General features: G+C 44.7%; 1 protein-coding gene and 1 pseudogene across 50 annotated transcripts; one reads left to right on the top strand and one right to left on the bottom strand.

The window, feature by feature from the left end:
- On the bottom strand, positions 1-18,215 carry RABL2B (RAB, member of RAS oncogene family like 2B). 50 transcript variants are annotated; one of them, XM_081591155.1, is made up of 10 exons: positions 18,017-18,215; positions 16,187-16,344; positions 5,978-6,007; positions 4,745-4,824; positions 4,078-4,157; positions 2,044-2,155; positions 1,608-1,735; positions 1,169-1,252; positions 869-987; positions 1-487 (listed from the first exon to the last, which is right to left on the bottom strand). In XM_081591155.1, the coding sequence occupies exons 2-9, from the start codon at positions 16,291-16,293 to the stop codon at positions 901-903; spliced, it is 708 nt and encodes a 235-aa protein (XP_081447281.1). In that variant the 5' UTR covers positions 16,294-16,344; positions 18,017-18,215; the 3' UTR covers positions 1-487; positions 869-900. The 50 variants fall into 50 exon arrangements, with proteins under 50 accessions (XP_081447281.1, XP_081447295.1, XP_081447312.1 ...); XM_081591169.1 differs by having other exon boundaries at positions 1,608-1,705; XM_081591186.1 differs by having other exon boundaries at positions 1,608-1,702.
- LOC145545743 (glucose 1,6-bisphosphate synthase-like) lies at positions 17,422-25,895 on the top strand (annotated as a pseudogene).
- Positions 25,896-26,726: the final 831 nt, after the last annotated feature.

Here is a 26,726-nt window from a genome sequence, read left to right as displayed (position 1 = left end):
TTTATGTAATTCCATCTTTATTGTAAAAAAAATGTTTAATGGAAATGATGTACAAGATGATCATAAAAGCATCCTAGTGAGCAACAAGTCCTGGAGAGAAATGGAAATGGCAGCACGACAGTCCTCAGCAGCCCTTGCCACCCACAGAGGCTCAGTGTCCACACTAGTCCTCAGAAAATGAGGCAAAGCCTCCTATGTTGAACTGTGGATTTTAAAAGAAGCTTCCTAAAGTCAATTTCTTATAATGCATGCCTTGTGATGTGGCTGTATTGACCCGTGATGTTCACAACAATGATGTTTGTGTATTACTGTGTGGCCAGACCAGTCACCTGCTTTCACTTGATGCTGACAGCAAACGTGGGCCTGTGATCTTGGCCTCGCTGTTCATCAAAGCACTGGCCACATCCAGAAGAGCTCTAGAAAAACTTACGGAACAAACAGCTCTCTGCTCAAAATCATTCTTAAAATGACTGGGTTAGTTGGGAGCCTAAAGAGGAGAAAAGTCAGGAATTAGAAATCATCCTCTTTGTGGAAAAGCAATGAATAGGCTAACATCAGCTCTTGGGGAGGTGGCGGGGGGGAGACACCTAAATATCCTTGATGAGACACAAAGAGAATATTCCAATTCTCTTTACTGTCCCATATGACCTGGAGGGTCCATCCCTAATTTGGCTTCAGGGTCTGGTATGGGCCTTACACCTGTTAGTGGCATGTACTGAAGGATCAGGTTTCACGGGCCATGGAAGTCGGGGTGGGGGGGTGCAAATAGGACAGCTGGGTCTGTAGGAGGTGTAGCAGGGGACGGCCTGGAAGAGTGCCTCAGAGCTGAAGGGCTGTCGAGGGAGGGGTCTTCTGAACTGCCCCTCACCACCAGGTGGGCCGTGGAGAAGCCTCCTTCGGTCAGGAGGGAGACGGGCTCTGGATGCGGCCAGGCTGTTCTTTGTCCGGCATATCCTCCTCCTCCTCCTCCTGCTTCAAGTCGATGTTCTGTGAACAAGGCGGCAGGTGAGGCCTGGCCTTGCATGTGCCCAGCTGAGGCTCTGACACCTCTAGGGGCCGTGCCCACGAGAATGTGCTGCCTGCCAAGTCGGGTCTACTGGGTTAGCTCTGCACCCCTACGGAGAGAAGCTGTTTTCTCCATGCCACCTGACATTTGTGCTGGACCTACCTCAAGCTCCTGCAAAACCTCGTCCATGAAGTCCCGGGAGTTCTGTTTGTAAGACACAGCTAATCGAATTGCATCGTTGAAGAGCTGGGGTGGGAAGGAAAGCAAGGCTGTGGGCACCAGTGGCCGGGACTCTGCTGGCCCTGTACCCACTGGCCCATCGTCATCACATATCCACACACTAATCCTAAAATCATCACCTTTTCCTCGTGCCCTGACCCCATGCTGGTCAACATGCCTTTTCTTCACCAAGCCCAACCATCACCTGCTCAACTGTCGACACTCATAATGACCCCTTCCTGTCTCCACGTGCTCACCAGGGCCCCCAGCAATGCCGTCCTCACCAACAGCCCTGCAGCCAGCCCTTCTCTCCACCCTTCTCTTCCCCGGAAATGTCAGGCGTTCCCCACCTCACTAGACCATCTCTGCAGTCTCCTATTACCTTCACAACGTTGGTACCATCAGCAGCTGAGACAAAGTACAGGGGCAAGGAGAACTTCCTGGCAAAATTGAAACTTTTTTGGGTCATCTTCATGTCTGCTGTAGAAAGAAGGTAGGACATTGGCCTGTCTACCAAGGGAAAAGGAGAGTTTTTTGAAGGGCAGGTCACTGGAGGTCCCCATTCCAGGAAGTGGGACAAGCAGGGACAATCAGCAGACATGTCATAGAAGGAGCTCATCCAACTGGGATCTGTGTCTCAAGGAGGCAGGTTGGCTCATGTGGATATTACTGGAAGGGGAGTGATGGCAAGCAGCCAAGGGATCTATTTTGGGAGGAACAGATCACTGATGGTTTGATGGCCCAGGAGAGGAGGACAAAACGTGTGATGGTGGGTTCCCCCATGAATTGCTGGCACCCAGATGTAGGGGTGGCCTCACCATCGATTTTATTGGCCACCACAATGCACGGAATCTCTGGCCTGAACTCCCGAAGCTCTGTATACCAGGTGCTCAGGTTCTTGTATGTGATTTTCCTCTGCACATCAAATACCTGAATCAGCAGAGGAAAGAAGACAGCGCAGGAGCATCAGTGTCTCTGCACACCCCCCAGGTGACACATATACAAGCAGACACGGGGCTGGGGACTCGGACCACAAACCACCCTGAGCTGCGGCCCCTCCAACCACAAGGCTGCGCCTTGCCCACACTTCTCAGAGAATCCCTCCAGAACCTTCATCTTGTCACCTAATGTACCTATTTTAACCAAAGAGTACCATTTTACTTATTGTACCATTGATAAGTCTGTGAACATTGAAATTTTTTTGGTTTTTTCCTTAGTCTAATTACTGTCTAACCATTTTTTTGAAACCCCTTTATGATAATCTTAAATGTTTGTAGAATACCCTTTCAGTTGTTTTACCTTTAATTATAAACTTTTATATTTTAAACTTTTAAAAAGTAACTTTTATCTTTTATTATTTTGCAGCTTATCATTTATGAACTGTTTATAATTTATACTGTTTACCTATTTAAAAATATCAGCAAGAAGCATGAACACTGACTAGCTCTAAGGGCGAGGAGGCCAGAAGTCCTAAGATGCTTCAAGTGGCTGCTACAAGGATCCTTCCAGCTCCTCAGATGAACTCCCCAAAGCTCAGCTGCTTGCCGCCAAGCTGTCTCCCAGAACAGACTCGCAGATCCAAACTGCCCCGGCACAACAGTGGGCTGAGAGGGACGGCCATGTAACCTGCTGGAATGGCAAGTCTTACTTCGAGACAACGCAGCCCTTCACGGGAGCAGCCATGCCCAGGGCCGGGGCTCCCCCTGCATGGCCGCGGGCTCCAGTCAGCGGCTGGCCCACCTGAGGCAGTAGCAAGTGGTCTACTGAGAGGCTCTTGTATGGTTATCCCCAGGCCCAATTTCAATAAATGACGATGTTTTATTGAATTCCCAAAAAAGACTTCTTCTAAAATATGCTTATAGTGAAACCTTTGGAATCTGCTTCACTCCTGCCATGATCACCATCAGACCTCTTGCCCAGGTCTATTTTCCTGAGCTTCGTTTCCTTGTTTTGAGCTGAGGAGGAGCTGGTTAGGCTGAGCAGCATATCCTTCTCTGTTTCAAAGTGGTGGGCAGAACCCCACCTCCCTCTGGGGCGATCAGGTCCCCACTTGGCCAAGGCCCCTACAGCAGGCTGGGGCTGGTGAGGGGCACCTGCAGACACAGGTACACAGGGAGGCTGGCAGGACAGAAGAGGGCCAACGGGGCTGACCGACGAGCGGCACAGGCAAGAGGCCACGCGCTGCCCAGCCTACCCCGCTGGCCTCGCCCTCGCCCTGCTCCTTTCATTGTGTTCCTGTACAGGTTGTTGCTGTTCAGTCACGAAATCATGTCTGACTCCTTTGCGACCCCGTGGACTGTAGCCCGCCAGGCACCTCTGTCCATGAGATTTCCCAAGCAAAAATACTGGATTAGGTTGCCATTTCCTTCTCCAGGGAACCTTTCCGACCCAGGGATCAAACCTGCGTCTCTTGCACTACCAGGCAGATTCCTTACCACTGAGCCACCAGGGAAGCCTCCCTGTACAGGTACTAGCATTACATTCTGGAAAATTTCAAGAGATTTTGTACCTTAAGCACAAGGGCAGGACAAGAGCACCTAAAAAAGGTGTCAGTGGGCTCCATTAGGGAGGGACTGTGTTTGACTCTGAGATGACTAAAGGGTAGGGAGCTGCCTGATGATGAGGCCCTAAGCTTGCTCCTCCTGATGGAATGGTGGTCCACACCCACCCCCCACCCTCACCCCAGACGAGAAGCTTGCCCTGGCAGGTTCTCACTCAGAACCTCTGCAGTCTGAAGCCTGCCCTAATCCTTCCCCCGGCACCCAGCCCTGGTGAGGAGGGCTCAGGCCCTCATCCCTTCACCCCTCAGGCCAGACCTGCCCAGAGCGTCTGCCTCCCAGCTGGTTTCATACCATGATGCAGGCGTGGGCCTTGTGGTAGTAGGAGGCGTGCATGCTCTGGAACCGCTCTTGGCCTGCTGTGTCCCAAAAGTCTGCAACATGAACACAGCTCTGACTGCCTGACGGGGGTGGAGAGGCAGAGAGCCCGGACACTGAGCATCTCTGTGCAGTGGCTGGGAGGGTGGGAGACCACACCGCTCACAGGTGTGTCCTCTGCACGTGATGCATCTGGCGGTAAGGAGGGGTGGCTGAGAGGGAGACAGGGGCCAGGAGGAAGGAGAGCGCAGACAGGAAACCCCAAGGGGGAGAGGGTCAGTGCCCTCCGTCCCCCACCCAATAAGATGCAGGACCCTCCAAGGTCAAAACTAGACCCAATTTCCATGAGTGCTAATCACAGAGGCCAGATGTGTGGCCTGGCCAAGGGAAAGGCTGTAACCCCATTTAAAGCCAAACCTTTGTGGAAGACAACACTCGGACAACACCTGTTATTTTTCTGACTGAGGAGAACCGGAATAGAGCCCTGCGTGCTTCTTTCCACCTCCGCTTGCTTCTCGGCTGTGGGTTGCACCTACCACCCCTCATCTGAGCCTGGGCTCTCGGCACCCCCCCCGCCTGACTCTCTCCCCAGCCCTTCTCCTCCCTCCTGAGAGCTGCTGCGGCTCAGCATTGTGCTGCTCACCCACAAGGACGGTCTTGCCATCTACCGTGGCTGTGTGCTTGTACAGGGTCAGGGCGTATGTGGACAGCTGCTGGGGCTGACTGCATTTAGGTTAAGGAAAACAATGAATAAAGAGACATAAGAAAGGTGCTAGGGGGTGGTTGCTGGTGTGATGGAATGGAGCCTCTCTCTCCTTTTTTAGAAAGTTATCCAGATTTTAAATTGAATGAGTGTTGCAGACAGAGGACCAACCTCAATCTCAAACATCACAGGCACAATCTCCATGAAAAGTGAGGGGCAGGAGAGGCTGGGATTGTGTCCTGGCCACCTGAGTACAAGGAAAAACATGGAATGGACTTTTACAAAGCAGCTGTCCGAAGTGGCATCACGTTGGCAAATGCCACTGTGGATGCCCAGCTCTTTATGGATGGGGCTGTTGCAGGCAGAGAGCAAACCCAGCCATAAGAAGCAACATAACAGTTCCAGGGAAAACAAGCCTCCTCCTTAAGCCAGACAGCTAGCTGACAAGCTGTTTATGAACTGCGGTTTGTCTATGTATGAAACCCTATCAAAAAGCATGGGGAATACGACTTTCTGAAGTTGCAAGATGCTGTGTGGGTTTAACCATCAGAGTTGGGACAACACAGGTGGGTGAGTGCAAAGAACTTGGGAGGAGGTGAAGTAAGACATACTTAGGCTCTGCCTTGGGAGGCTGAGGCCCAGGGCAGGGAGCAGGAGGCTCCAGGGCTCTTCTTACCCATAGTTCTCAATGGACTCACTTGGGAAGATTTTTACAAATCATCCCAGTTTTCTCATTCCAAACCTGCGTAATAACAATTCAGGAAAGGAGGGTGGGGCTGGCAGATCCTTCTTCATAAAGTTGAGTCACACCAGAGAATTTTTAAATTGTAGAGAGCTCAAGCTCTGAGGTCAGAGATGTTAAGTGACTTAGCCACTGCCAGAGCTACTAAGGAGGAGGTGGGGTGTCAGTCCAGGCATTGGATGAGGTACGGTTAGCCATTCCACTGCCTTCCTAATATAAAGCAAATCCAGATGTGAGTACACCTCAGAATATAGTTGCAGCATGCCATGTAGGTCAGCTGGTGAGAAAGCAGCATGAATGAAACCTCTGCACTCACTCACCTGCCCCTCCTCCCTGGACCACTAGGGCAGAGCGAGGGGATGCGGGCAGTGGGCCTGAGCTGGCACCGGCGTGGCAAGGGCCATAAGGAGCGCTTTAAACTTGAAGGATACAATCCGTCCATGAGGAACCTCTCCATGAGTCTGTAGGGAGAACGTGCACGGTGGTCAGCCGCGTCCCTCGGCACTCCCGCCTCCTCCTCGCCCTGATGCGCCACCCGGGGTGGGACACTTGGAAGCCCGCTGTGGCTCCCCCTCCAGTTCCTTCCTCAGCTACAAAGCTTCCTCTCAAGGACAGTGCCCAGGAGCCACCCATCCGCCCTCCTCCTGCCTCAGGGGCAGTTCCTGACACCCTCTGGCTGTGACGCTGACCAGCACCCACAGGTGCTCGTCCTGTGAGCAGGGGCCCCAGTCTACTCCTTTTAGGGAGTAAACAAACTGTGGTACATCTACAACAGGGACTACCACCCAGCAACAAGAAGGCACAAATTACTGATCCACCCAACAATTTAAATGAATCTTAAGGGTATTACGCTGAGTGAAAAAGGTCCTATGTTATATAACTCCTTGTATACAATGTTGCCAAGATGCCATGTTACAGAGATGGAGTACGTTAGCGGACGCAGGGCGGGGCCGGTAGAGGATGAAGTGGGGTGGGCGTGGCTACACACGCGCAGCAGGACCTCGGCCGCCACTGAGTGGGAATAGTTGTGTATCTCGACTCCAGTGATGCTACACAGATCTACACCTGATGAAATGACACGGAATTATACACAGGCACTGAGCAAATGCTGATTTCCTGCACTTGTACTCTGATTATTTCAGAGATAGCCAATGGGGACAGTAGCTGAGGGATACAGGCCCTCTCTGTATTCTCTTTGCAACATCCTGTGAATCTGTTATTTCAAAATGAAAAGTTAAAGAAAAAAAACCAAACAAACAAAAAAATCCCCTCACAGCCTGGGAGAAGACACGCGCAATGCCAATCACCGACAAACGCTCAGTACACAGAGAGCATGAGCAGCTCCGACACGCAGGAGCACACACGCAGCCTGCTTCTAAGAATATGAACAGGCAAGTCAGTGAACAGCAGGCAAACATACGAAAAGATGCTCAGTCTTTTAATGATGTTATGCAAATTAAATAAAATGAAGTAGCACACTCATCCGTTAAGAGTAACAAAATTGAAAAAGTCACACGATAGTCACAAAGTTAGGAACTTCGTGAAGCAACAGAAATTCCCATACTGTGCTGTAGGACTGCGAATCTACCATGCTACTTTGGAGAGAAAACAGGATAACTCAAAATTTGAGCTAATGCTAAAACTGGGCAGTTTCACCCCAGCTCTAATAGAATTTGTGCCCAAGATGATAGGCATAAAATATTCACTGCAGTACTGTATCTAATATCATAAAAATGATAAATTTTCATAACTGCTCTTCAACAGAATAGACAGATACAGTTTAGTACAAAGAAGTAAAAAAAAATTACTGAGTGCTTGCCATATGCTGGATGCTAGGCTGGGCACCAGGATATAACACTGAACAAAACAGATGAAAATTCCTTTGTGAAGCTTATATTCTAGTGGGGAAGACAGACAGACAATAAACACACTCTTAAAATATGTATAGCCATGTGTATGGTCAATGGATTTAGAATAAAAGCATTACTGCAATTCAATGGGGCAAAGGATTATTTTTGGAGAAGGAATGGCAACCCACTCCAGTATTCCTGTCTGGATAATTCCATGGACAGAGGAGCCTGGTGAGCTACAGTCTATGGAGCTGCAGAGTCGGACATGACTGAGCAACTGAGTACATGCACACACACAAAGGACTGCTTTATCAATGCACAGTGTGGGGACAACTGGATACCTGTGTACAAAGAAATGAACCTTGAGGACACTACACAAAACGGTGGGGTAGGACGCTCAAGGGGTCACTCCCTCAACTGAAACAACTGGTAACTGGAAAAAACGATCAGAATCAACTATTTCAGAGCTCTGGAACCTGACTGGACCCAACAACAAGGAGAGTGCTACATGAAAGGAGAGTGTTGGCCTTGTGCAGAAGAACAGCACAAACCAGCAACAGCTGCGCACACCACAGGTCCCCCGAAGCTATACAGTGACCAGTGTTCCACGTGTCTGGCTGGCAGGAGAGATACTGTCCCCAGAAAGTTCGTCTTGCATGTTGTGATCAGTCGGTAGATCCCCAAGGAGCCAGATCCGGGCTCTCTCAGGCTTCAGAGGCTTCCCCTGCAACTACTGGCAATTTAACAGGATAGGACTATCCCTCTCTTTCTTTCCCATTTTGGAGCCAAATATTTAAGGAAATTTTTATCAGGTCACTGTCTGACCACCACACACAAGAAGGAATAAACACTTTGTAAAAAGTATAGAAAAGTTACAAGTAGACACTCCAGCCCTAAACAAGCAGAAATCAGCCATACCCAAGGAATGGGAATATCTGAGTTCCAAAGTCACCACTGGAGAAGGAAATGGCAACCCACTCCAGTATTCTTGCCTGGAGAATCCCATAGACAGAAGAGCCTGGAGGGCTACAGTCCATGGGGTTGCAAAGAGTTGGACACGAGTGAGTGACTAACACACACAAAGTCACCACAGTAAAATACTCAGAATGTCTAATTCTAAACCAGAAAATTACAAAGCATACAAAGAAACAGGAAGGTATAGCCTAGTCACATGATAAAAAAGAATCTGACAGAAACAATACCTGAAGAAATCCAGATACTTGACTAGTCAAAGATGTTATATGAATCATCTTCAGTGCGCTCAAAAAGCCAAGGGGAGCCACGGACACAGAACTAAGGCAATTAGAAAGCAACGCGTAAACAGAACGCGCCCACTAACAAAGAGACCGGAGATACGGAAAGAAAGGGCAGCGGGAAAGTGCAACAACGTGGGTGGGAAACTCACTAGAGGGTTTCAGCACCAATTGAGAAGGCAAAAAAAAGTTTACCTTCAGCAAACTTGAAGTTAAGGCAACCGAAATCATCCAGTCTGAGAAGCAGAAAGAAAAACAAGTGAAAACGACCAGTGCCTAAGGATCCCTGAGACAGCACTAATCATCCTGACACAGGCATCATAGACACGAGACAGGAGGGGGCAGAGAGGTTATCCCAAGTGATAATGGCTAAAAACTTCCCAAACCTGGTGCAAGACATGAATATGCACACCTAGGAAGCTGAACAAACTCCCGGCAGCACAAACTCACACTGCTCCACATGACAGGCAAATTGTAGGAACTGAAAGACAAAATCCTCAATAAAATAAACAGCCAATTTCTCATCAGATGCCACTGAGATCAGAAGGCAGTGGAATGACATATCTGAAGTCCTGAGGGGGAAAAAACTGTCAACAAAGAATTCTATGCACAGCAAACTATCCTTCTAGAATGAAGGCAAAATTGGGACAACTCCCAGATAAATATAAGCTGATGTGGCTCATAACCAGTAGATATGTCCTAGAAGAAATAGTACAATGAGGCCTCTAGGTTGACATGAACGGACTAAACAGTAATTTGAAGCCATATAAAGAAATAAAGATCTTCAGTAAAGGTAGATACACAGAGAAATATAAAAGCAGTACTCTCATACTTTCGGGTTAGAACTCCTCTTTTTTCTCCTGTATGATTTAAAAGACAAATAGATAAAATTATAGCTATAAATCTATGTTAATGAACAATTAATGTATAAAGATGTAATATGTGACAAAACAATATAAAGGGAAGGGACAGAGTGTTTGGATACTATTATAATTAAATTGATATTCACATATGCTGTTATAAATTTTAGATATTAATTATAATCTTCAAGGTAACTATTAATAAAAAATTTAAAAAATTATCATGAAAGGAAGAGACTCAAAACAGTATACTACCAAAAATCAACTTAAAAAAATGTGTAATGGAGTAATTAGAGTTAGGGTTAGGGTTACAGTTAGTCAAGGCTATGGTTTTTCCAGTGGTCATATATGGATGTGAGAGTTGGACTACAAAGAAAGCTGAGCACCAAAGAATTGATGCTTTTGAGCTGTGGTGTTGGAGAAGACTCTTGAGAGTCCCTTGGACTGCAAGGAGATCCACCCAGTCCATCCTAAAGGAGATCAGTCCTGGGTGTTCATTGGAAGGACTGATGTTGAAGCTGAAACTCCAATACTTTGGCCACCTGATGCAAAGAGCTGACTCATTTGAAAAGACCCTGGTGCTGGGAAAGATTGAGGGCAGGAGGAGAAGGGGAGGACAGAGGATGAGACGGTTGGATGGCATCACCGACTCAATGGACATGGGTTTGGGTGGACTCCGGGAGTTGGTGATGGACAGGGAGGCCTGGCGTGCTGTGGCTCATGGGGTCGCAAAGAGTCAGACACAACTGAGCGACTGAACTGAACTGAACTGCATGGAGTAATTGAGCAATAAAACAGGAGACATATAAAACAAATAGTTAAGTGGCAGAAGTAAATTCTTCTTTATCAGTAATAACTTTAATTACTGTTGTTGTAAATGGGAATAGATAAAACTCTCCAATTAAAAGTGAGAGACTGGCAGAGTATATTTAAAAAATATGTACCAAGTATGTGCTAACTGTAAGATACCTGCTTTAGATACAAGGTCAAAAAGAGGTTGAAAAACAAAAGGATGATAAAAGATATTCCATGTAAACAGTATTCAAGAGAGAACTAGGATGGCTATACTACAGCCACAGACAAAACAATCTTTTAAATGACAAATGTTACAAGGCATGAAGGAGATTATATATCGATGAAAAGTTCAATCTGTCAAGAATATACAAAAGTTATAAACATATATGTAAAGAACAACAGAGTTGTTCCAAAATATATGAAGTTGTTCCAAAATATATGAAGTCAACACTGACACAACTAAAAGGAGAAATAAACAGTTGTACAATAATACATTAAGATTTCAACATCCCACTTTCAATAATGAATAGAACAATGAAACAGAGGACTTGAACTACACTATGAACCAAACAGACCCAACAAACGTATACAGAATACTCTATCTAACAACAGTAGAACACATATTTTTCTCAAGTGAACTCAGCTTAGGCTACAAAAAAGTTAATAAAATTTAAAAGACTGAGATTATACAAAGTATCTTTACAAATAAAATGGAATGCAACTAGAATAACAGAAGGAAAACCAGAAAATTCACAAAACGGTGCAAATTAAATCAATAACATAACCATACATTTTAAAGTAGTAGATATGAAAGACCAAACTAAACTCAAAGCTAGCAGAAGGAAAGAAATAATACAGATTAGAGTGGAGATTCGCAGAATACTGAATAGAAAGACAACAGAAGTATCAGTGTAACCAGAAATTAGTTCTTTGAAAAGATCAACAACATCAACAAACCTTTAGCTAGACTGAGAAAAGAGAGAGGACACAAACTATCCACATCTGAACGGAAGCCTGGGCGAGTGACATCAGTCTCACAGAAACAAAGAAATTACAAGTGAACACCGTGAACTGCTGCACACCAATAAACTGGATAACCCAGAGGAAGTGCACAAATTCCTAGAAACACATGAACTACCAGATTCAGAATGAAACAGAAAATCTGAGTAGACCTATACCAAGTAAGGAGATTACATCAGCATTCAAACACTCCCTGTAACTGAAGGTCCGGGACTGAATTACTTTCCTCGTGAATTCTACCAACCATTTCATGAACAAACACCAGTTCTTCTCAAACTTTTCCCAGAAACTGAGGAGGGAACACTTTATAATTCTTTCTATGAGGCCAGTGGTACCCTGATTCCAAGGCCAGATGACACTACTAGAAAAGAAAACTACAGGCCAATATTCCTCATGACTTTAGCTGTAAAAATCCCCCCAAAATCCACTAGCAGACTTCCCTGGTGGTCCAGTGATTCAGAATGCACCTGCCAATGCAGAGAACACAGGTTTGATCCCTGGTCACAGAAGATCCCACGTGCTGTGGGACAACTAAGCCCATGCACCACAATGAGCCCGTGTTCTAGACCCCGAGCTACGTAACAAGAGAAGCCACCGCAAACAGAAGCCCGTATACCTCAACCAGAGAGCAGCCCCTGCTCGCTGCACTAGAGAAAGCCCACACACAGGAACTAAGATGCAGAACAGTGAAAAACAAAACCCACTAGCAAACCAAATCATATTAAAGGGATTATACATCATCACCAAGGGAGATTTATTCTCAGAATATAAAGGTGATACAACTTAAGAAAATTAATCAAACATATATAAATAGAATGAAGGAAAAATTCCACATATTCATCTCAACAAATGTAAACAAAGTAACTGACAAAAACCAACACCATCTCATGGCAAAAACACTCTATAAACTAAGAAGAGAAGGCAATCACCTCTAGGATAAAGGCCACATATGAAAACCCCAATGCTGTAAAGAACAATATTGCATAGGAACCGGGAATGTCAGGTCCATGAATCAAGGTAAACTGGAAGTGGTCAAACAGGAGATGGCAAGAGTGAACATCGACATTTTAGGAATCAGTGAATTAAAATGGACGGGAATGGGCGAATTTAATTCAGATGACCATTATATCTACTACTGTGGGCAAAATCCCTTAGAAGAAATGGCGTAGCCATCATAATCAACAAAAGAGTCCAAAATGCAGTACTTGAGTGCAATCTTAAAACCGACAGAAAGATCTCTGTTCGTTTCCAAGGCAAACCATTCATTATCACAGTAATCCAAGTCTATGCCCCAACCACTAATGCCGAAAAAGCCGAAGTTGAATGGCTCTGTGAAGACCTACAAGTCCTTCTAGAACTAACACCAAAAAAAGAAGTCCTTTTCATCACAGGGGACTAGAATGCAAAAGTAGGAAGTCAAGAGATACCTGCAGTAACAGGCAAGTTTGACCTTGGAGTACAAAATGAAGGAGGACAAAAGCTAACAGAGTTTTGCCAAGAAAACGCACTGGTCATAGCAAACACCCTCTTCCAAAAACACAAGAGATGACTCTACACATGGACATCACCAGATGGTCAATATCAAAATCAGACTGATTATATTCTTTATATTCTTTGCAGCCAAAGATGGAGAAGCTCTATACAGTAGCTGAGTGTGGCTCAGATCATGAACTCCTTATTGTCAAATTCAGACTTAAATTGAGGAAAGTAGGGAAAACCACTAGATCATTCAAGTATGACCTAAATCAAATCTCTTACAATTACACAGCAGAAGTGCCAAATAGATTCAAGGAATTAGATCTGATAGACAGAGTGCCTGAAGAACTATGGACAGGGGTTCGTGACACTGTACAGAAGGCAGTGATCAAGACCATCCCCAAGAAAAGAAATGCAAAAAGGCAAATGGTTGTCTGACGAAGCCTTACAAATAGCTGAGAAAAGAAGAGAAACTAAAGGCAAAGGAGAAAAGGAAAGATATATCCATCTGAATGCAAAGTTCCAAAGAACAGCAAGGAGATAAGAAAGCCTTCCTCAGTGATCGATACAAAGAAATAGAAGAAAACAAGAGAATGGGAAAGACTAGAGATCTCTTCAAGAAAATTAGAGATACCAAGGGCACATTTCATGCAAAGATGGGCACGATAAAGGACAGAATGGTATGGACCTAACGGAAAACATTAAGACAAGGTGGCAAGAATACACAGAAGAACTATACAAAAAGATCTTCATGACCCAGATAACCACGATGGTGTGATCACTCACCTAGAGCCAGACATCCTGGAGTGCGAAGTCAAGTGGGCCTTAGGAAGCATCACTATGAACAAAGCTAGAGGAGGTGATGGAATTCCAGTTGAGCTATTTCAAATCCTAAAACATGATGCCATGAAAGGGCTGCACTCAATATGCCAGCAAATTTGGAAAACTCAGCAGTGGCCACAGGACTGGAAAAGGTCAGTTTTCATTCCAATCCCAAAGAAAGGCAATGCCAAAGAATGTTCACACTGCTGCACAATTGCACTCATCTCATATGCTAGCAAAGTAATGCTCAAAATTCTCCAAGCCAGGCTTCAACAGTACGTTAACTGTGAACTTCCAGATGTTCAAGTCGGATTTAGAAAAGGCAGAGGAACCAGAGATCAAATTGCCAATGTCCATTGGATCACTGAAAAAGCAAGAGAGCTCCAGAAAAACATCTATTTCTGCTTTACTGACTATGCCAAAGCCATTGACTGTGCGGATCACAACAAACTGTGGAAAATTCTTAGAGATAAGAATACCGGACCACCTCACCTGCCTCCTGAGAAATCTGTATGCAGGTCAAGTAGCAACAGTTAGAACCAGACATGGAACAACACACTGGTTCCAAATTGGGAAAGGAGTACGTCCAGGCTGTATATTGTCACCCTACTTATCTAACTTCTATGCAGAGTACATCATGTGAAGTGCTGGGCTGGATGAAGCACAAGCTGGAATCAAGTCTGCCTGAAGAAATATCAATAACCTCAGATCCGCAGATGACACACACTTATGGCAGAAAGCAAAGAGGAACTAAAGAGCCTCTTGATGAAAGTGAAAGAGGAGAGTGAAAATGTTGGCTTAAAGCTCAACATTCAGAAAACTAAGATCATGGCATCCAGTCCCATCACTTCATGGCATCTGGTCCCACCACTTCATGGCAAATAGATGGGGAAACAATGGAAATAGTGAGAGACTTTTTATCTTCTTAGTCTCCAAAATCACTGCAGATGGTGACTGCAGCCATGAAATTAAAAGATGTTTGCTCCTTGGAAGAAAAACTATCACCAACCTAGACAGCATACTAAAAACCAGAGAGACAGTACTTTGCTGACAAAGGTCCATCTGGTCAAAGCTAGCTGGACCATAAAGAAAGCTGAGCGCCAAAGAATTGGTGCTTTTGAACTATGGTGTTGAAGAAGACTCTTGAGACTGCAAGTCCCTTGGACTGCAAGAAGATCCAACCAGTCCATCCTAAAGGAAATCAGTCCTGAATATTCATTGGAAGGATGGATACTGAAGCTGAAACTCCAATACTCTGACCACCTGATGCAAAGAACTGACTCACTGGAAAAGACCCTGATGCTGGGAAAGATTGAAGGTGGGAGGAGAAGGGGATGACAGAGGATGAGATGGTCGGATGGCAATACCGACTCAATGGACATGAGTTTGAGCAAGCTCCAGCAGTTGGGGATGGACAGGGAAGCCTGGTGTGCTGCAGTCCGTGGGGTCGCAAAGAGTCAGACACAACTGAGTGATTGACCTGACCTGAACTGAACTGATGAAAACCCCAGAGTTAGCACCACTCTCAGTTGTGAAAGACAAAAAGCTTCCCTTCAAGGTGAGAAATAAAGAGGATGCCTGCTTTTGCCACTTCTATTTAACACAGCACCAAGAGTTCCAGCCAGAGCCCTATGATGAGAAAATCATTATTCTGAGTTCCTTCCTAGGCATTCTACAGTATGACAGCCCTGCTCCCACCTAAAGTCTGGGTATTGAGATGAAGGCTTAAGTTTAGGACTCCTGCTACAAGTTCCTGCTTTGCTTTTCCCAGAGCATCTTTTAAAATAAACAGAGTTGAGGTTGAGAAAAGTTAAGTTACCACTGTGCCAACCAGCAAAGCCCCTAGGGAATTATTCACAGCTCCCTGATTCCAAGGCTACGTTAATAAAAGATAAAAGTGGAAAACAAGGTGGGACTGGGGCTCCTGGGATAGAAGACTAAACAAGGTATCTGGTCAGGGGCAGAAATGGATGTGTGCCCCACAGTCCCAGAAACTGACAAACAGGCTCACACCCTGTGGAGACAGGCTGCCGCACAGCAGAGCCTCCCTTAAAGTCTCAGGGGAGTCCCACCTGTGCACAGAGGCACTGCGGTTACGAGCGAGCCAATCTTTATGCTGATGACAGTCAGTCATCATTTCTATCCATTCTTCTCAGTGAGTTCTTTCAAGAAAGTTTCTTCACCACCTTTCTTCAACCTGCTGCTGCTTGTGCTAGTCACACTTTTCACACTTCCCTCTCCCCATTCCCACTGTCTGTACCTTGAAATCTCTCAGCCCACACAGCACACACAGGAAAACCCCAGCTCTCACCTCACCAGAACCGCTCCAGCAGTCTCTGCCAGGACTCACAGGTAAAGCTCTCCTCTCTCAGTTCTGACTCAGCACTCTCCGGCCCTCCTCCCCAGACACACACGGCTGCTGATGGGAGGCTCCCTTGTTCCCCCATGCCGGGGCTCCCTCACCACACCCACAGAAGCCATGCTCCTCTGTGCCTCTGGAGAGTTTTTCTAAGAACCCAGATCTGTTCTGGGCCTGGCTTTGCTTCCCTAATCCTCCAACATACTTGGACTTGCCCACAGCGCTGTCTCCCAGGCAGATGATTTTCACATTGTCATCAGCATCGTATTTCTCCTGGTTCAGCTCACAGGGTTTGGCTTTGTCCCTAGCCATTGGCTCCTGGCTGCAGAAAGGGCATCAGCTCAGGGGAGGGGGATCTTGTCACTGGAAACATCAAGAAGAGGCTGTTGGTAAAGAGATGAGAAGTCCCCTCAACCAAATTCCCTTCCTCTTCCTGGACAGGGGAGACAATGATCTGATGAGAGAGGAGCCCCAGGAAACACTGACACCCTATTCTGTTCACTACCAACCTGGCCAGCGCTTGCTGAACCATGGCGTTGTAATCTTGTCCCCAACAAGATCTTCTTAGAGTGGTTTACCCTCATCTCTTTACTACAGCTATGCTCAGGACCATAACTCCCACTCCCACCTGGAGAGACTATTCTAAAACCATGTTGAAGTTTTACAAGTTTTATGTACAAACATTTGCTCACTTGTAAAGTAGGGGCAAAAATCAGTGCTTACATCACATAATCAATTTGAGACATTGTGTGGGCCTGAACTCTCATTGCTGAATGACAAGACCACACAGCCAAAGATGTCTCTTCCCGATCCTCTGCCTCATGCTTCTCACCTCCACCTCATTTTCCATTCTACTGAAATCAGTAGCTATTTTTTCCTTTCCCAAACCTGGCATTCGCAGGCCATCTTCTCTAGGGTTATTTCAACCTCGACTAGTTTCAAGGATCTCCTAAATGCTGATGATACCAAATCTGTATCTCCACAGAGACCGCGTGCCCCTCAGTGCCAGACTCAAGTATGCAACTGCCTACCAGGTTTTGACTAGCAAACTACTGCACACAGGCAAAAATGACCTGTGAAATCTAAGCCCCGCCCACCCCAAACTCACTCTTCACATCCCTTGTCTGCACAAGACATCTCCAGACACCCAATGCCAGCACCGAGGTGTAACATAATTTCTAGCTCTACTCCATTATCCGCACGTCATCACGCCCAAATATATTAATAACTTCACTAACATTACTGAGAATGTGCCACAGTCCACACTCTGAGCTCAACAATGCAACAACGCCGCAGCAGCGCCGGCACTTACTAAGCCTTAAACACGGGCAGATCTTGCACCGGGACACAAGACACGTGTCTCTACTGTGGCAAGAGCTATGACAGAGGTGCACACAAGGGTGGAAAATACCAATAGGACCCCTGAGTTTCCTGACGGCAATGCTACTGCTTCTGCTCAGGTAGGGAGTCAGCCTTGTTCACCGAGGCACCCTCAGCCTCAAGAGCAGTGACTGGGAAGTGGCAGATGCTTGATAAGCATAAAAAGGGGCTGCCCCTTCCACCTCCACCCTGCAGCTGGAGCCCAATGCAGCCAAATCTATTCTCGAAGACCTTAAATGCTTGTCGATTTCTTGCGACTCACTGGATAAGCTCTCCTTCACTCAAGTAGTTTTCGAGCACCTCAACCTCTTGGCCAGAATGGCTTGCCTTCGCCTCCCTCCTCCCACCGTTGCCAGAACCACTGTCCCGTTCTTCCCCCCCACCGGCCCTCCGTCCAGCTGAGGGCCCGAGGACGGCCTTGAAGGGGCGCTTCCCACAGGCGAGGCCGCCACTCGCGCGGTTTCGTCATCTCGGCTGTTCCCGAGCAAGGACTGGAGACCAGCGGGGCCGCAGGTCGGTCCGCCCCCGGCCAGCCGCCCTCGGAACCCGCCCGTCCCGGATTCCCTCCAGTGTCGGACCCCGACAGTCAGCCCAGGGCCCACCGCCCCTCGCTCCGCGTCCAGCTCTGCCCGCGTCCCCGCAGCTGCTACGCAACCGCTCAAGGCCCTCAGGAGGGCTGCCCGGCCGAAGGCCTGAAGGACCCCGGGAGGCTGGCTCGTGCGATGCCGGGCCGGAGTACCGCCGGTGAACGAGCATCCGGATCAGGCCGGCCTGGGGTTTCCAACTGCCAGAGTCTGGGTGGGTTTCGCCTGGGGACTGAGCCAGGATCCAGGCGGCTTTAGGTCTCGGGGAGTGGCTGGAAAGCGGGAGTCCGGAGTCTAGGGAAGTGGGGCCGAGGCGCGGGGCGGGGCCTGAGGCGCGGGGCGGGGCCTGAGGCGCGGGGCGGGGGCCAGGCGTTGGCCCCTGGTAGGCGGCTGAGGTTAACAACCAGAGTCTCCTGCATTGCAGGAGGATTCTTTACCAACTGAGTTATCAGGGAAGCCCTGAACAACCCTAGAATCTCTATGTCCGTATGGAGATGACATCTCATATACATAGAGGACTCATTACACTATGGATAATGCAAGAGACAATCTTATAAAATGGGCAAAAGGTATAGATCAAAACAATGATTAGTATAGCTAGTTGTCATCCGGTCGAAATAAACCATCAAGTCCACAGGAGAGCCAACTGGAGAATCCAAATTCTGGAAGGATCAGGTAGTGAGAAAACCATGTTTCATCTTTGTTTTCGAAAATATACTGTAGAGATTTGTTGATACCTACTTAAGTATGTATCAGCCTATACATACTCATGTGCACTGGTCTAGCCTATTTCAAGTCCAATCATTCCAAGCATAACCCTCCAATTTGCTGCAATTCTATCTAGTCATTTGTCTCAATTTTATAGCAAAAGGACAGAAACCCTAGTGCATTCATATAGACCAGTCAAAGATGTTAGGATGGCTCAGTCTAATGGGTTAAAAGTACATATTTTGTCCAAATTTCACAAAACTTTATGCCAGTGTCCATTATTTGTTTTCCTATCTTATTCAAGATTCCATATTGTATTTAGTTGCATTGAGTAGCCTCAGCTGCATGCAACAAGTTCTGATCAATTTTTTCATTTTTATTCTGTTACAAATATTTTCTAATTTTCCTTGTTATGGCATCTTAGATACACCCATCATTTACCAGTGGACATTTAATTTCCAGAGACATAGGGTGTTTAAAGTACCTTTGATATTAATTTCTCATTTTGGTATTTATTCCTCATTTAACTGCTTTCTTCTCTGCAGTCACTCTCTGTGTTTTTTCAGTCTTTTAGCTTTACTGAAACTTTCAATGGCTGAGTCAAAGATCTCTCTTGGTAAATGTCACCTTGCACTTGAAAATATGTGGGTTGTTTTCAAATATCTTTTGACATTAATTTCTAACATAATTTCACGGTGATAATAGAACAGACTTTGTATGATTTCAATACCTTTAGACCATGAAATTTTTGCACCCGACATTATGTCCCTGTGCACTCCGGTGTCTCCTGGTTTATAGTCTTCGGGAACTTGAATAGAGTTTGTATCCTGCTGTTGTGTGCATGCATGCTAGTCGCTTCAGTCATGTCCAACTCTTTGCAACCCTATGGACTGTAGTCTGGCAGGTTCCTCTGTCCATGGGATTCTCCAGGCAAGAATATTGGAGTGGGTTGCCATGCCCTCCTCCAAGGGATCTTCCTGACCCAGGGATCAAACTCCTGCACTGGTAGATGGATTCTTTACCACTAGCACCACCTGGGAAGCCTGAAAATTTATCTGTCTGGGTGCATCAGGTCTTAGATACCACATGCAGGATCTTTAGTTGCAGCATGCGAACTTTTAGTTGCAGCATGTGGGATCTAGTTCCCTGACCAAGGATTGAACCCAGGCACCCTGCATTGAAAGCAAGGAGTCTCACCACTGGACTTATAAACCTTAATTATGTTGAATTGGTTCATAGTGCTTTTCGGGTCTATTGTATCCTTCTACTTTTCTATCCATGCATTCTGTTAAATTTTGAGAGTTTGATATTAAAACTCTCAACTAATTATCTACTTAAAAAATAATTTTAAGATACAGTGGAGTTGTGTGTAATTTTGTTCTATATTTTCCAAGTCTCCTGTAAATGTGTTATCATAGTTTAATAATTTAAAACGTTTAAAAAATACATTTACCAAAAAAAAGGCAATTGCAAAGTGGGCAGAAGAACTCAATAGACAATTTTCCAAGGACAAAACACACATTAAAAAAATGCCACCAGGCATGTAAAAAGATGTTCAACATCACTAATCATGAGGGAAATGCAAATCAAAACCAGAGTGAGGAATCATCTCCCACAAATCAGAATGACTATCATCAAAAAGAACACAAATAACAAATGTTGGTGAGAATGTGGAGAAAAGGGAACTCTTGTACACGTAGGTGGGAATGTAAAATTGGTGCGGCCACTGCGGAAGACAGAATAGATCTAAAAACCCAAAAATAAGCCATATGACCTAATGTTTTGTCTTTTATGAGCCTTCTCTGTTTAGCAGCACAGTCTATGCAAGTACATACATTCTTGGTTTTACTGTGAGAATTGTAGGTCTCATCTCAAATTAGTGACTTGCCTTTACAACTATACTTATATTTATTTTCTTTCCATATAAGGCACTTTAAAAATGACCTTTCTAGTGGTATACTTTAGAAAATTTTGAAAGAGATTTTAATATAATACACTAAAACATTTTTTATTTTTAAAGATAAAGTCTTTTTAATAATATCTCATGATGAATTTAACTTGACAGTTGAAGCATGATGTGGTAACTACATTATTCTGTTTAATTCACAGATTTAGGAAACTGTTTGCTTTAAAAAATATAACTAAGGTGAAAATAAAATTAAATATAACCAGGTGAGATTGCATAGTTATGAGCAGTAAAATACTAGGAAACAGTGACTGAAAATATAAAATTATCTCTCACCAGTGGTCATTCATTATTTTGCTTGCAGAAGCCTAGAAGAAATTGTCTTCATGGTTTCATATCTAGTCTGGTGAATCTAGGCATTTCTTAGCTTACTCAGTATAACATTGACTTGCTGAAATAAGTGAACCTACAGAGCCAAAGGTTTTTTCCTGTCTGAGACAGCCAAAGATGAACATATTGAGGATTTCCCCATAGAAGTCTACCTTGATAGACTATCAAGTATGCCTGAAATCAGTTTCCACAGGCATTTTATATTCTTGTAGTATGAGTTCCAACCTATGCTCACCACTGTCTAATGGAGAGCTCCACTTCCAACACTGGTCCAACACTAACAAATGTCAGTGGATACATAAATAGAAAGAATGCTGCTTGTTCAAGAAAGTTAACTGTAGAGATACCTAGCTACTTGGGGCTGCAACCAAAGTCCCACACTACTTAACCATGGCAGAAATATGGCAAGTACCCCCTCAGTGCTGTGGCCTTGTCCCACATTCCAGACCAACCCAGGGGGCACACCAGGTGGAGCTTGTCCACAAAACCAAGCCAGCAGTGCCAATAACAAGCCGATCTTGTACTTTTCTGCCCCTGCTTTTCCCCACTCCTGCATTCTTTTGGATTTAGTTGACTTATTTGTACTATAACTTCTTTCACTTTTTAAATGTTAAAATGTATATAACAAAATTAACCATTTTAACTCATTTCTAAGTATACAATTCAGTGACATTAAAAACATTCATATGTAACCTTCACCACTGTCAATTTCAGAATTTTTTGTGATCCCAAATAGAAACTCCAACCATTAAGCAATTGTTCCCCATTCTGCCCTCCCCTAAGCACCAGTAATGCTAGAAGAGTAATGCTCAAAATCCTTCAAGCCAGGCTTCAGCAGTGTGTGAACAGGGAACTCCCAGATGTACAAGTTGGATTTAGAAAAGGCAGCCGAATCAGAGATCAAATTGCCAATTTGATCAACTGGACCATAGAAAAAGCTAGAGAATACCAGAAAAACATCTACTTCTGCTTCACTGACTACACTAAAGCCTTTGACTGTGTAGATCACAACAAACTGTGGAAAATTCTTCAGGAGATGGGAATACCAGACCATCTTACCTGCCTCCTAAGAAAGCTTTATGCAGATCAAGAAGCAACAGTTAGAACTGGACATGAAACAATAGACTGGTTTCAAATTGGGAAAGGATTATGTCAAGGCTGTACATCATCACCCTGCTTATTTAACTTCTAGGCAGAGTACATCATGTGAAATGGTGGGCTGGATGAAGCACAAACTGGAATCAAGATTGCCGGGAGAAATATCAATAACCTCAGATACACAGATGACATTACTTTTATGACAGAAAGCAAAGAGAAATTAAAGAGCCTCTTGATGAAGGTGAAAGAGGAGAGTGAAAAAGCTGGCTTAAAACTCAACATTCAAAAAACAAAGATCATGGCATCTGGTCCCATCACTTCATGGCAAATAGATGGGGAAACAATGGAAACAGTGACAGACTTTATTTTCTTGGGCTCCAAAATCACTGCAGATGGTGACTGCAGCCATGAAAATAAAAGACTCTTGCTGCTTGGAAGAAAAGCTATGACAAACGTAGACAGTGTATTAAAAAGCAGAGACATTGCTTCGCCTACAAAGGTCCGTGCAGTCAAAGCTATGGTTTCTCCAATCAGCTCAGTTCAGTCGCTCAGTAGTGTCCCACTCTGCAACACCATGGACTGCAGCACAGCAGACCTCCCTGTCCATCACCAGCTCCCAGAGTTTACTTAAACTCATGTCCCTCGAGACGGTGATGCCATCCCACCATCTCATCCTCTGTCATCCCCTTCTCCTCCCGCCTTCAATCTTTCCCAGCATCAGGGTCTTTTCCAATGAGTCAGTTCTTTGCATCAGGTGGCCAAAGGATTGAAGTTTCAGCTTCAGCATCCGTCCTTCCAATGAGTATTCAGGACTGATCTCCTTTAGGATGGACTGGTTGGATCTCCTTGCAGTCCAAGGGACTCTTAAGAGTCTTCTCCAACACCACAGTTCAAAAGCATCAATTCTTCGGCCTTCAGCTTTCTTTGTAGTCCAACTCTCACATCCATACATGACCACTGGAAAAACCATAGCCTTGACTAGATGGACCTTTGTTGGCAAAGTAATGTCTCTGCTTTTTAATATGCTGTCTAGGTTGGTCATAACTTTCCTTCCAAGAAGCAAGTGTCTTTTAATGTCATGGCTGCAGTCACCATCTGCAGTGATTTTGGAGCCCCCAAAAATAAAGTCTATCACTGTTTCCACTGTTTCCCCATCTATTTGCCGTGAAGTGATGGGACCAGATGCCATGATCTTAGTTTACTGAATGTTGAGCTTTAAGCCAACTTTTTCACTCTCCTTTTTCACTTTCATCAAGAGGCTCTTTAGTTCTTTGCTTTCTGCCATAAAGGTGGTGTCATCTGCATGTCTGATGTTATTGATATTTCTCCCAGCAATCTTGATTCCAGCTTGTGCTTCATCCAGTCCAGCATTTTTCATGATGCTGGAATGTAAGTTAAATAAGCATGTAAGTTAAATAAGCAGGATGACAATATACAGCCTTGATATACTCCTTTTCCTCCTTGGAACCAGTCTGTTGTTCCATGTCCAGCTCTAACTGTTGCTTCTTGACCTGCATACAGGTTTCTCAGGAGACAGGTCAGGTGGTCTGGTATTCCCATCTCTTGAAGAATTTTCCACAGTTTGTTGTGATCCACACAGTCAGAGGCTTTGGTATAGTCAATAAAGCAGAAGTAGATGTTTTTCTGGAACTCTCTTGCTTTTTCCATGATCCAGCGGATGTTGGCCATTTGATCTCCGGTTCCTCTGCCTTTTCTAAAACCAGCTTGAACATCTGGAAGTTCACAGTTCATGTATTACTGAACCCTGGCTTGGAGAATTTTTAGCATAACTTTACTAGCGTGTGAGATGAGTACAATTGTGTAGTAGTTTGAACATTCTTTGGCATTGTCTTTCTTTGGGATTAGAATGAAGACTGACCTTTTCCAATCCTGTGGCCACTGCTGAGTTTTCCAAATTTGCTGGCATATTGAGTGCAGCATTTTCACAGCATCATCTTTTAGGATTTGAAATAGCTCAACTGGAATTCCATCACCTCCACTAGCTTTGTTCGTAGTGATGCTTCCTAAGGCCCACTTGACTTCGCATTCCAGGATGTCTGGCTCTAGGTGAGTGATCACACCATTGTGATTATCTGGGTCATGAAGATCTTTTTTGTATAGTTCTTCTGTGTGTTCTTGCCACCTCTTCTTAATATCTTCTGCTTCTGTTAGGTCCATACTCTTTGTGTCCTTTATTGAGCCCATCTTTCCATGAAATGTTCCCTTGGTATCTCTAATTTTCTTGAAGAGGTCTCAAGAAAATGGCCTTACAGTAAAACAATCAACACAGAGGATGCACAAATACCTTGAGAGAGGCTGAGAAACTTTGTCTTGGGTTTGACTGTTGGAATCAAGTAACTAGCAGTTGCAGCAGTCAGAGACTTCCTAAACCTACTGCTTGCAGTCTTGCTTGCTAAAGACATTCCTGTGTACCTTTTTTCAAAATAACTTCCTACACCTCTTATATACCATATGCAGTCCAGGAGCTCAAAGCAGTTGGAGGTGTGATGATTACTGCCTTTCACAACTGCAAGGAAGACAATAGACAAAGGGTTTTGGGAAACTGGGGTTTGGATCATATCTCACGATAATGCGTGTGTGCTCAGTCATGTCCGACTCTTTGGACCCCGTGGACTGTAGCCTGCCAGGCTCCTCCATCCATGGATTTTTCCCGGCAAGAATACTGGAGTGGGTTGCCATTTCCTTCTCCACCTCATGATAAAGAAAGTCCAAAATGTACAGGGGATTGTGTGGAGCCCTGGAATGGTTCCTGGAATGATAATTTAGTGGATGCCAGCTTACTGGAGAGAGACCTTCTACAAGACATTTATAAGAGACAAATGGGAGATCTGAAAAACAATGATTTTCACAGGGAATCAAATTCAAAGACCGCCTTGAAATTTGTACATATATCATTTCATGGGTCAGACATGACTACGTGCAGTTGACTTTGCAAGTGTTTGGCTTAAAGTCTCCGGTTTCATGACTAGAGCAAAAGATCATGATTCTAAATTTTCAACCACTTAATGCCCAAATAGGAAGAAGAATCTGTGCTGGAAATTTCTCTGAGACTGGCAGAGAAAGAAAATGCTCAGCTATGCTATCCACAGCTTCTGATGCAGACCAGCTGACAGAGGCAGAACTTTGGGAAGATGGTCACTGGAAAGTTTTCACAGGAAATGAGTTAGCAACTTTCTTTGGGGGGAGGGGTGAATATTTGGTTGCTGGAGGAAAAATCAATCAAGAAATTCTGATGTGAATAATGTTTATATATTAGCCACTGCAGTCTCCTCCAAAATTTTGAATTCAACAGCACTTTTTTAAAAAATTTGTTTTGAAAAAAAATTGCCAGATTTTAAATGGAATAGAAGTCGGATAAATGACCTAGAAAATGGGAAAGAAATCATTTTTGAACTTTAAGAGTCGTTTGGTTTTCTGTGTGGAACTTCAGTTTTCAATAAAAATGGGGTGAGTACAGCTGTTGTTGTTGCTGAGATGTTATATTAACTGGAACCATAACCATAACATTGAGCCAATAACCCATTGAGGTTTGTGAAAGACAGTCATGTTTCCAAAACTTCATACTTCTTGTGTCATGCCCTGACTACCAACAAAAGTATATTTGAAAGTCTTCACAATATTGATTCTCCAAAAGAATAGCTACTATATTGCATACATGGGACATTATTTCTTTATATGACAGCAGCCAGCCTAATAAGAAATCTGTGCTGCCTGGGAATAAAAATAACCAAATGATTGCATTTGTTACCAAACTCAGGTTCGACCATTCAGTGTTCAAAAGACAACAATCAAGAAGCAAGTGTCAGCAGACAGGAAAGGTGTTTTAATTAGAAAAGCCAGCAATTGCGGAGATCTGCGGAGTAGACTCATGTCCCAAGACCAAATCCAAAGAGTCTACTTGGCCATGACAGCTGTTAAAGGGAAAGGATCATCTTTCCTGAAGGGGAGATAATCTCAGTGACTCACTGAGGCAGGAGGTTGGGCTCCACAGTATTGAGCGCAGGCTGACTGACTCTCCCTTCAGATCCTGTCTTGCCCACCTGATCTACCTGCAGAATTGCTAAGAGAGTCTTTGGAGATAGAGAGTTAGTCATTCTTTAACGTCTTAATTCTTTATTCTTACTTCTCTTTATCTAGGAAAAGAATAAACAGGTTAAGTTCTTTACAGGTTAGAGGGGAACAGAAATGGGCAAAAGAGCTGCTTTCACATTTGCTTTTTAAATGTCTTCAGACAAGCAGGACAAAACCAAAGGTTTCTATGCAAAGATGCGCACATCCCCAACCAGAGTGACGCTGCCTTACTGAAAGAAGTATTGTAGAAACTCATTGAGGCTCTTCAATTAATTAATCAAGTAATCAATAGTTGATCTAAGAAAGAAAGGGACAATTTTACTTGAGCCAATTTCAGGATTATAACCCAGGAGAGAGTATTTCTGAAAGCTCTGAAAACTATTCTGCCCATTAGAGGTCAAAGAACAGTTATATACATTTTTGAGACAAAGGGTTATATATCAGATGACATGTTCATAGTTTACACAGCCCAGATCTGCCTGTACGAGGCAGTAGAGGGTCATCATTACTCTTTACACAATTAGGAAAGAAGGCTCTCGCCTAAGGAGGTCTGGTTAATGCAGACGCACAGCACAAGCTAAAGGGGA

Source organism: Giraffa tippelskirchi, chromosome 4 (assembly GCF_054371585.1).
Source record: "Giraffa tippelskirchi isolate mGirTip1 chromosome 4, T2T-mGirTip1v1.2.pri, whole genome shotgun sequence".
Classification (NCBI taxonomy): domain Eukaryota; kingdom Metazoa; phylum Chordata; class Mammalia; order Artiodactyla; family Giraffidae; genus Giraffa; species Giraffa tippelskirchi.
The sequence above is the reverse complement of the archived record's forward strand: the minus strand, read 5'-3'. Positions and strand labels throughout refer to the sequence as shown.

Excerpts from the sequence above, each read along its gene's own strand:
- RABL2B (XM_081591149.1), bottom strand. The coding sequence starts at position 16,293 with ATGGCTAGGGACAAAGCCAAACCCTGTGAGCTGAACCAGGAGAAATAC. Across the intron at positions 2,156-4,077 it reads AGGCCCACGCCTGCATCATG|GTATTTGATGTGCAGAGGAA; the intron begins GTATGAAACCAG and ends CTGCTGATTCAG. Across the intron at positions 988-1,168 it reads AGGTTTTGCAGGAGCTTGAG|AACATCGACTTGAAGCAGGA; the intron begins GTAGGTCCAGCA and ends CCTTGTTCACAG.